Source organism: Saccostrea cucullata, unplaced genomic scaffold, assembly GCF_032062105.1.
Source record: "Saccostrea cucullata isolate Sc308-1 unplaced genomic scaffold, CSIRO_AGI_Scuc_v1 ctg1142, whole genome shotgun sequence".
Taxonomy (NCBI): domain Eukaryota; kingdom Metazoa; phylum Mollusca; class Bivalvia; order Ostreida; family Ostreidae; genus Saccostrea; species Saccostrea cuccullata.
In genome coordinates this window covers 111,867-123,894 of record NW_026941509.1, presented here as the reverse complement: position 1 = coordinate 123,894, position 12,028 = coordinate 111,867, and the positions used below count along the sequence as shown (strand labels likewise).

At 34.5% G+C, this 12,028-nt stretch overlaps 1 protein-coding gene across 1 annotated transcript; it reads left to right on the top strand.

Moving 5' to 3' along the window:
• Positions 1–251: 251 nt before the first annotated feature.
• LOC134257967 (zinc metalloproteinase nas-6-like) lies at positions 252–8,773 on the top strand. The gene is made up of 13 exons (XM_062740540.1): positions 252–407; positions 610–667; positions 3,349–3,457; positions 4,936–5,045; positions 5,247–5,364; positions 5,495–5,561; positions 5,904–6,107; positions 6,277–6,403; positions 6,491–6,661; positions 7,064–7,174; positions 7,441–7,566; positions 7,675–7,710; positions 8,441–8,773. The coding sequence occupies exons 1-13, from the start codon at positions 363–365 to the stop codon at positions 8,515–8,517; spliced, it is 1,359 nt and encodes a 452-aa protein (XP_062596524.1). The 5' UTR covers positions 252–362; the 3' UTR covers positions 8,518–8,773.
• The last annotated feature ends 3,255 nt before the right edge of the window (positions 8,774–12,028 follow it).

The following is a 12,028-nucleotide window of genomic DNA, read 5'->3' as shown; positions in this document are numbered from 1 at the left end:
GTTAAATGACTCCAATTTCCTGGCCAAGCTTCACAATTAAATTCTATAGGATAAGTATATAAAGTGTTTTTATTTTTATAATTTCTCTGAACATGTGATACACCTCTCACATTAGTTAATGCTTTTATTAAAAAAAAATTATTTTAATTCGTAATTCTGAATATAAATTTACGGCTTGGCATTGTTTCGTAGGTGAACCTTGTCATACATGCAAAAGTAAGAATATTGCACCCGAAATTTGCACGAGAGCTCATTATTACGTACACGAAGTGACTCACGGCTAAAACCTATATAAATGGAAGGGGGAAGGCAAAAACGATACAATTTACCCCTAAACCCCTCAGATCAACAGATCCACTACAATGAAGTTTCTAGGACTTTTTATAGCAACGTGTTTGTACCTAATGGTAGGGGAAAATGTTTAATTTCTGATTGGATAAGTATAGATTTGTAAAATTAAAAAATCCACACTTTATTTTTCTTGTTATAAAAATGTGCAAAAATGAAATGCAAAAAAGGAAAGAAGCAATTGATTTAATATTGTACATTGTGATCGTATTTTTAAAAATTACATTTTAATGTTTGATTCCATCCTTTTTTTTTTTTTAGGCTGATGCCATGGAAGAAAAAACAATTGACGAGCTAATGATGGAAGCCACCAATGACAGTAGGTCAATATGATGTTTTATGTTCAGTGCCCACGTGTCCGTGGACTGTTTTTTATTGGGTCTAGATGTCTAAATACCGAAGTACAAAATTCCAAGAACCGTTTGATCTCGTTAGAAAAGTTTTATCTTACCTACCTCATAACGCCGGTCAGTATATTGGTAATCTTTAGGAAAGCAAATTCCAGTTTTTCATTTTGAATACCTTTTGATCAATTTCTCAATTAAAATCATTTTTACAATTAACTTACTAACTGACGGGTATAAATTAGTTCAGAACCGTTCATGGATGCAAAGTTTTCCAGTTATCGCTTATTTTTTGTTTTAAAAAATGGAAGGGGATGCGTTATTTTTAAGTCCGAATCATCAACCATCGACTTTTCTACGCATTATCCAACCCCTCCTCGGGATAAATAAAAAGGATACTCGAGATCTTCTTTGACAACATTTAGTATTCTTCAGAAATCAGGTTTTCCAACAAACAGTTGGAATTAAATTTGACACTATAATTGTGATCCTTTAGAAGCCGTTTAATAATTCATGAGAAATTATTCAAAAACATCAGAAGTAAAAAACACTTGTTATGGTCTATAACTATATAGACTTTCATGCAGGTATATCGTCGATGTTATTACAATTGATTGTATAGTCAGTATAGTTTTAGACACAGCTAGAAAGAGTTTGCCAAATCTGTTTCATATTTGAATGTTCAATGACAATATATGGTAAGTACCAACTAACAACTAATTTAAAACTGTATGAACATGACTTCATATTTTCCATCGTAGATTTTCTTATTAATGTAGCAATATTCCGCTTTTACTTATTCGATATTCACGAGCTTGCTACAAGAACGCTTAGTTTGATAGTTGATTTTACAAGGATTTCAACCGTCTTGTTTAAAGTCAACATTCCTTTATTCTGTTGTCCATATAATGATCTTAATAATCAGATTAACCTATCGTCAGGTCATATTCTGATTGACGTATTGCAATCAAGTAATGGGAATTTGATTTTATACTGAATTTGACTGCGGAATGTTTCATTAGCTTTATCTATATATAGGTCTTAGGACGGGCCGGTGTGATCGGTAAACAGGAAAACATTTCTCCTGGGCACCAGACCCCTCCTCTGCAATTTCCATAGGTCTGTGTTTTTTGCTCTTATCGCGGATTTGTATTTCATGGAATATAGTGATAACGACTGGTATTCAAGCTCCAAAATTCTATTCAAACATTACAAATCGTGAGCAGAGCAAACGCGGACCTAAAAAACGAGGGGGGAATCAGGTGTCATATAGGAGTGAGCATCCCCTGCCGATCGGATACATGTTTGCTAAATTCATTAAATTCATATGCAGAGGTCAAGGGTCTAATGATATACATGCAAGACAAAGTGCCGATTGAAAAATTGAAATTATCTTGTTTTGGGTGTTAGATTACCAATAACTTTTTTTTCTAGTAAAATACCTGAACAGATGTGTCAGACGTGGTATCTTTTACTTCAAGTTAACTTAGATATATCGAGTCGACATATGAATGGAAGTACCTATTGTTAATTGTTAAAACATCGTCGATATACGAGTATCTATTAAATCTCTAGCTGAATGTCACAGCGCGTGTTTTCATTTACTCCTGTTTAAGTTTATAAAGAAGATTTCTCCATATGAATGCAAAAAGTGGTCTGTAGATTTTCTGAGCCAGAAGGCTGTTCATTATCCTCGATTTTTTCAACATCCAATTTTGCAAGGCTTGAAAAAAGTAATAACAAGGGTTGTTTGAATGAAATTAGTAGTAGATTACCAACAAGCTCAGAACAATCTCAGAAGACTATTGCATCACTACAAGTCTGGAGCAGGGGTAATCAAACTTTTTGTTCGCTACCTTCTCTTATCTTACTAAGGACTGATAATTAAATAACTTTCCTCTTGCAAGTGTTAAAAGTTGGAATTAGACTGGTTGTTTTCTTTGATCTGCATCCTAATGTTCAAAATGTAACGCGCAAAAGAATGTGCTGGTGGCAACAAGTCACTAATGGAATTATATCCTAAATAAATATGTCCGCTTTTCAAAGGCGGATTATACACAAAGCATACCAGTGCAGAATAATTCAGCCAACAAACATTTACAGGGTTATGGGGCATGTCTGTGTTAACATCTCGTAGTGACCATTTCCTGTTGCGTACTTATGAGTAAAAGAGTATAAAAGTTCCCTCCATCAATTTTGTTATTATTTCAGCAATTAACATATATATACAAAGCTTAACAAAGCTGATTTAAATGATTTTATTTTAATTGTCAATGATTTATTTCACTTGAAACAACTCTCTAAGGCAAATGTGACAAAATATACAATCCAGTGTCATAAAATTCACCTTTGACAAGCAAAGATTTCCTCTCTTATCAGAATGATTAAGTTGACTTTCCAATTTAGAAGACTGCCTCCCTGGTCAACATTTTGCACCGGAACAAACCAATACATGCTATGATAATCCTCTTGGCAAGAATGAGTCAATTTGAGACATGAGCAAAACAACAACAATGAGTTTGACCGTTAAAAATTATTTTTCTTGCACCCTTCACGGGTGTGCTCTTTGAATGTTATTATGTTAGGTGATTTCTTTCTGAACACCTATAAACAGAGCGATTGTAAATAAAATTTTGTGATTTGCTTCTGTACGTAGGTATGAGTTTTGATCTGGTGTCCAGTGCATCAGGCGAGAACCCTACCGTCAGAGTAGAACACGACATAATGATGACATTAGAAGATTATATGCAGCAAGAAAAAGAAAGGTATCATAAAAACTAAAATATCACCACGCACTACCTAAGCATATCACCATACACCTTAACATATCACCACGCACTACCTTAACATATCACCACGCACTGCCTAAACATTTTACCACGCACTACCTTAAGGGGGCCGACTATAGATTCCATTACGCAATATTTCGCGCATCATAGTAAAATGAAGCGTATTTACGGTTTTAATGCAACGGTTTTGCTTAATTATTAAAAGTTTTTATTATGTTTTCATGTGAATCCATTGTGTGCGTCATATTTTGTAATACTCTAAAAAAATAGTAAAATTTGCTAATTTTTTGCATTTTGAGATGTCCCCTCTGGTAACAAGACGGTAGAATGTTGTGTTTCTTACATATATTGTATAATATAGTATTACTCATCAAATATTATACATTTATTGCATGATAGTGAGGGAAATATGAAGACTTATTCAGCCAAGAAAAATATATTCCCCGAGGGCTTCGCCCGAGGGGAATATGATATTTCTTGGCTGAATAAGTCTTCATGTTTCCCAAACATTCATGCAATGAATTGTTTATTATACCGAAACAAGCAAAACCTTTGAAATAGACATAAACTTTCAAATTCGGCACCGCTCTCTAATTCACACCATTGTTAACGTTAACTATAAAACCCTTTGGTCAACACATTGTCATCAGTTTTGTGACGTAAACCAGGCTACTGTGACGTCTACTACTCTCTGCAGTTTTCGTTCAACGAACGAGAACTATATTGCGGGAAAATTCACTAGGTGTTCCGAAGAGGTGGAATATGATGAAAAGCGTGCCGACGACGGGAAATATGAAGTATTACGGCCCGATCACGTGATAACCTAGAACCAATCAGATAACGCGATGTGTAGAATATTTATAATGAGGTATAATAATATAGTTTGAACAAAATTTCAATTGTAGTATTTGTATAATTTTCTTTTAAGTGCTAAAAATTGGCATTTTCCTATATAATCCTATAGTAAATGTACCTGTATTTTGAGACGGTCCCTCAAAAATACCTGGACGGTAGATTTCCCCCAAACTTTGCATGTACACTGAAGTTAATGTAAGTTATATATGGTATAAAAATGAAGAGTTTCGCTATTGTATTTTTCACACAATAAAACTATAGTCGGCCACCTTAACATATCATCACGCACTGCCTTAACATATCAGCACGCACTGCCTTAACATATCAGCACGCACTACCTTAACATATCATCACACTGCCTTAACATATCATGCACTACCTTAAAACATATCATTACACACTACCTTAACATATCATTGCGCACTTTCACAGCATATTATCATCACACTCTGCCCCATCAAAACACCATTCACCGCCACAGCAAATCACTACGCACCGCCTTAACATATCATCACGCACTGTCACAACATATTCTCAACTTATTGTCTATTTCTTACAATAAAAATTTAACATAATTATACTGTTTTACAATTTTTAAGAATGGCAGAAGATAAAATGGGAAGGAGAAAGAAGAGGAAAGCGATCCGATCCGAAACGAGCAGATGGCCAAATAAAATAGTTCCTTATGAAATTGCACCAAACACATTTTGTGAGTTTTACTAGAATAATAAAAACTTATTATAACATGGAACTACACGTTGATTGAAATGTTTTTTTTTAATTGGTAAACTAGATAAATAAACTATTAATTGAACATTTTTTATAGGATTATGTTACAAAATATATGGGTTTTTTTTATCATGTTAAATACAATGATAATCGTTGAAGCAGTTTTAACTTCTACTTTCAGCTCAGTCAGAACTGCGTCAGATTAACCTCGCTATCGACGACTGGAACCGAGAGACCTGTGTCGTGTTCCAACGAAGAGATGGCGAATCCCGAGCCGTCAGATTCCAGAATGGCCAAGGGTGAGTTTGCATGTATATCTTTTTTTATGTAGCTCTGTAAATAACCTATTTACATATTACAAAATAATTTTAAGAGAGAAAACATGTTGACATTATTATTGATATTGATTAAAGCCTCGATTTGTCTTAGGTGTTCGTCTTTTGTTGGGACAATTGGCAATGTTCAGCCAATCAGCTTGGCCAGGGGATGTCGTATAGTAAGACCATTTCACACTTCATAAACAGATATTCCTCTTTCCAATATTTTTTTCCTAAACCTGAACTTCTGCAATACAGAATGTGCAATTTTTTAATCAAAGAAAAATGAAAATGAAACGAAGTTTTGTAGCTTTACAATTAAAATTAAAACGAGAACAAAACAAATGATAAATTTCCTTTTTAAAAAACTAAATGCAATATTTTATTTTGATCTTAAAGTACAATGCTAGCTGTGTGTTTGACTAGACCTGTATGGTCTTTCCAAACCTACTAAATGTTTTCTGCTGTTGCACAGAAACGAAGATTAAAACATAAATAAACTGACATCCTCCATGTTTCAGAGAAGAATCGTGGTCCATGAAATGGGACACGCTGTGGGATTCCAACATGAACAATCCAGACCGGACAGGGACGGGTTTGTCCGGATACGCACAGAAAATATACCCCAGCCGGTCCTCTTTAACTTCAACAGGCTCCCCACGAGCCGAGTCAATAATTTCGAAGTACCTTACGATTACAGAAGCGTGATGCACTACGGAGCCAGGGTATTTTTTTTTCAAAAACTATATACTTCTATTGATGCTAAAAAAATCTTTGTCCTATAGAAATAGCGGTATTGGATCCCTTTTACGAAAATGAAATAAGCCCCAGTTTTTCATTTAAATAAAGAATTAGTAAAACATGTTAATCAAAATTTATTTCTGCAAATTTCAGGATTTTTCAACTAACGGTCAAATAACCGTGCAGACAATAGACTCCCGATTCCAAAATATCATCGGTAGAGCACCCGGACTCAGCTACAACGACATCAAGCTTGCCAACATTATGTACAACTGTGCAGGTATGACCCTACATCAACCAGTATGTCAACCTTAAAACTGTCTCCTGTTACTCCTGACTTATAAAAACTAATTTTTTCTGTCTTCAGAGGACTGCCCCGCCCAGAGTTGTCCGGGAGAAGGTTTTGTCGGCAAGGACTGTTCCTGTAAATGTCCCACCAACAACCCCAGCAACCCGGTCCAGAACTGTTCTGGCACCACCCTGGTCACCACCACCTCCGTCTCCTCCTCCACCATCAGAACCACCACCCCCACAGAAGGTACCACCCCACCCCCAGATTATATCTGTTAATGTCGCTTCAAAGAAATTAGCGTTCCATAGACTTGGTTACCATGAAAGTTTAACACTATTGACAGACAGACATTATTTCCCCAAAAGCTTTTTGCCTTTCTAATACTGTAGATCACTAAATTTTCGCGACACCTTATTTTTGCGAGATAGTCATCGACTCTTGATAAGCATTTTTCGCGTATTGTCCCCAAAAGCTTTTTGCCTTTCTAATAGATTTGTTTGGTGTATTGTTTTTATGATTTGTTTTGGTGTTTTGTTTTATTGATTTGTTTGGTGTTTTGTTTTATTAATTCGTTTGGTGTTTTGTTTCATTGATTTCTTTGGTTTTTTTTTTGTTTTATTAATTTGTTTGGTGTTTTCTGTTCTATAGGAGCCTGTGAGGATATGAACCGATTCTGTGCCTACTGGGCCAGGGAGGGATACTGTACTAGAAGTCGGTACATGGAGATGTACTGTAAGGAATCGTGCAACTTGTGCAATGGTGAGTATCAGTCGTACAAACGGCTGGGGAAAATAAAAAGGCACAAAAAATAGACCAAAAAATTCTATTGTAATGGAGGTGATAGTGGGAGAAAAGGTTAGGCAAAATAATATTGAACATAAAAACTAAGATCAGATGAAATCGGTAGAACTAGGACGTGAAAATATCTAGGTAGTTGCAATTCCTTGACCAAATACAGTTGTTGGGATTAAACTTATTTTAAAAGAATTTCTTGTGATGATCGCCATGTTCATAAAATATTTCAGCCCAGAAGCGTTGTGAGGACATGGGACAGTCGTGTGGTCTGCTGAGGGACCGAGGCTTCTGTGAGCTGCAGTTCGTCAGGAGTTATATGGAGTCGAATTGTGCAGCTACCTGTAATTTCTGCAGAGGTACGTCAACAAATGGGAAAGGACATTTACAATTTTCACGAGTTTATCAAGTTTTGACAATATAACAAATATATTCTGCTTTGAGGTAAACTTCTTTTTTTCTTGCAGCTGGAGAGTTGCTTAGTGCCGATGGAACACCTCTAAGTAAGTTATACTTCACTCGAGTTTTTTAAATCAAAATCCCCCTTTTTAACATTTTGTGCAGCATGATATATTTTAAAAATTTTCTTCTATGAGAATGATAAAAGAGGAGGCTTTCCTATGAACTATGAATTTGACAATTGTTTTCCCTATATTTTATTGGCAATATGTCAAAAGGATTGGACTCAAGTTCCAAAAACGGTATACACGGTAAGATTTGTATCAGGATATTTGTATTATACTACAAAATCTTACCGTGTGTAATTTCTTAATAGAGTGTATCATACATCTTATAAACTGTATTGACTTTCAAATTTTATAAACTGTATTTATTTAAAAAGAGGGCAATGTTGTACTCACAGCTGGGGTTAGTCTATTTTAATAATTACAAAATAAGCACATGATAAAAAGTAACAGCCGTCTTGATCTCTAAATAAATGGTTTTACGAGAAGAAGATGTGCGATAATACCCAACATTGGTGTCAGGCACATTACAAACGAAGAAGAGAAGAAGATTTGTGAAATATCTCCAGTGCACATTATTTAGTAATCTTTGTCAATTACATGTAAATTCTGGGATTACGACTTTGATTAGAGATTTTTAAGATACAAACTTAAAATCAGTGGTTTTACGATATATACATGTGTATTACATTAACATACTTTACTTGTGACATCCGATGATTGGTGTTGGTGTTATTATAATATGCTTATCATTTTATCTGCATTTTAGGGAGCAAAGCGTCAAATCTTGGATCCACCACCATGCTAATCGTAATCCCCGCCTTCATAGTTTGGAGTCTTCTATAAAAAATCTAACGCTTTCTGAGTGCATCATTTTGATAAACTTTATAGGGATGTTTAAATGTATTTGCTTAATATATACATAATAATGAGTTAATTTTACTTTTCGTTTCAATAGAATAAAAACAATATTTTTGTGAATTGGTCGGTATATGTATTATTGTTGTTGAATGGGGCCGCTAGCTTTTTTTTTTTTTTTTTACGTATTTATTTATATTGTTAGTTGAAAGAAATAAATGATAAATGAAGGATTGTTTAAAAATCTTTGTTGACTTGTTTGTTTTGGTTTTTTTTTTTAATATTGATTCAATAATTGTTCCATTTTATTGCAAAGTTCCACATGCCCTTGTTTAGCCGGAACAACTATGTAATGCAAAAATATAATATTTATATACATCCATTAAATACATTTTACTTTATTTTATAAACCATTTGTTACAATAACAATCTGGTTATTTTTAAAAATCATATATTTGAAAGATTTCCCAACAGTAAAAGGAAATACGGAGAAACGCAAAGTATTCAAGCTTAAAACCCATTTAAACAATACACAAACAATACAAATTAGGAGCACAGCAAACAAGGACCTCCAAAATTCTCAGAGGTAGGATCAAGTGACATGGAGGAGTGAGCATTCCCTTCCAAATGCTCCTTGTCATGACCGGGAACAACCGAAAAATTCGTAGACAATTCAGTGTGTTAATAATTGTTTAACAACTATTATGAAAAATGCTGACAAGGTCAAAACTTTCGAAATGATGACTTCAGAAGAGAATGTTGATAATGCTTGTTTTGTCTGACAAATCTGTTTCATATTTGGATATTTCACCTGAAAAGACGTTAATGGTAATCTAACAACCAAGCTATATGATAAGCGTGATGACTTTTACTTTTCTATCCTCAACTTCCCTTTCTTATGCAGCAATATACCTTCATCGCCTGCATACGGAGTTAATATATTTCAGAACACTTTTATTCGATACGCAAGAGCGTATTTCTAAAACGAGGTAAATTATCGACAAGTTGATGAACAAGAACTGTCCTGTTTAAAGTCATCATTTCGTAAGTTCTATCGTCGAAACAATGACCTTGTCAGCAAATGCAATTTATCATTGAGTCAAATGCATGTGACAGGCGTTTTCATACTAATTGCAAGTCCATTAATTATAGCGAGCGTCAATAGACTAACGTGTAAGAACAGAGGAGAATCGAAAATGAAATCTGTACATACGCCAGGCAAATTTCTTTGTGAAAAATTCCCAGAATTCCTTTACTATCAAATGTCCTTTGCGCGAATAAATTAATATATAAATAACTACGTAAAGCATAAAAGTTTGTAGAAATCTTTCAAAGTAACAAAAAAAAACTCTGTAATGTTTTTCGACCAAAATTGCACAAGGTCTATAGTTTCAACTAGGCGTCGGCTGTCTCCGTAAGCTTCGTTGAGCTCCGTGACGTCGTGTGACGTCACAGCTAGTCGAGATATCTCGTGCGGCTTGATGTTACAAGTGAATGGTCAATTTTTCAAGTGTTTTGATGATACAACTGCGCTCGCCCCAACGGTTACACTGTATTGACAACAGATGTTTTTGTTATTTCCCGACTATGACAAGAAGCACAGGGCGGGTGCGACCGGTCGGCAGGGGATGCTCACTCCTCCATGGCACCTGATCCCACCTCCGATATTTTGGAAGTCCGTGTTTGCTCTGCTCCTATTTCGTATTGTTTTATGGACTTTTGATCTTGAATACTGTTCGTTATCTCTACATGTTTCAAATATCAACATGCTTTTCAATACTTTTCATCGAATAAGAAATTGACTCTTTTTAAAGTATGCTTTAAGCAGCCTATCCAAATAAACTGAGAAACATAGACCCCATATACAGGTGACAATTAAGAAATGTTACAGTACGAAATTAAGTTGACGATTTTCTTTCATCCACTTACATGAGTAATTTATACAGAAATAAATAGACTTGATAAAACAACGGAGAAGTAAACAGACAGATACAAGTACGAGGGCTGTTCAATGAATAATGTCCTGAACTGTATGACATACAATACAGATATCATATGACATTAAAATTGGCTTTCTCTCATAATTGAATCTTTAATGAATTTATAACAGTTTATGTGATCACTTTGCATCACATAGTGTCATTGTGAGAAGCTGGGAAACAAGGGCTTTTCGAGACACTGCATTATAAATGAATGGTAAAGAATTGATAAACTAGAGTGAAAATAAAAGTTTAAACAAAGCTGCTGTAAAGCTTTTTAAAATCCCAAAGAAATATTCACTGAAATATATGACATTTACAGCAACCAATACCTGTTTTACAGACAAATAAGCAGGTGGATTTAAATGATAACAAATTATATAATGGGCATCAAAAATGGGTACCGTCCTTGCCAACAAAAAATTATAACACTTATGTACTGTTTGCCAAATTTCAACAAAAAATACTTGATGATGTAGGATTAACTTTAAGACAAATAGCAAATTTGATAGACATCACATCGGGGGTAGTTTACACTGTTTTTGAAAAACGTTTGACGGTAAAAAAGCTTAGTACTCAAAGGTCACCCTATATTTTGTAAAATGAGTGAAAACGACAGCATGTATGAATGTCTTAACAATTATTTTAAAATATCAGTAATTGGAGTTATCCACGTTTTTTGGATATTCAAACAGATAATGGAACTTGAATCAATTGCTTAAATTCCTCAAAACAAAATTTACCATAAGATGTACTTGACAAAACAGGGAAGGTCTGAGAAGAGCAGAGAATTGCAAGAGCACAAATACAGATTTACATGCAATTTTCTTAAATATTAGTGGTATTGTTGTTCAAATCGTATTTGGGGAGACAGTTAAATTTCTGGATGAGGCTAGAAAACAATTTTTTGCCAAAAAATCGAAAGGTTTATTCACAGGGGCATCTTATCCACTCTGTTCTCTACTTCACATATAAAAGTGTATTTTTATATGTGAAGTAGAGAACAGAGTGGATAAGATGCCCCTGTGGTTTATTAGAGGAAGGACCCAGAATCAGGAATCCACTACATTAAATTTCTTCATGACAGCGTCCAAACCCGCACGCCCTGAAGAGTACAGGGATTTTCGGGATACACAGATAGTAAATATTTTTTCACATTAACAATATTCGCCAGATCTTTGACCTTTTGACTTATTTATATTTCTAAACTTAAAAAAAAAAACACCTTTGATAAGGAAGAAACAAGTCCAGGAAATCATTGGATCTGCCATTTTCCAGTATACCAAGGGTCATACCCAAAAATGAGTTCTAAAATCAATCAGAAATTGGATAAAAAAGGTTACGGACATGTGTTGTAATTAAAAGAGATTAATAAGTAATATTACGAAGACAAAATCATTGAAAAGCGTCTTTTGTTTCTTTCCGAGCACCGAGGACATTATTTATGAAACAGCCCTCGTATAAGTTAAAAACGTTACTTTTCTTATTGCATCAATTTACAGCATAAAAATGATTAATAT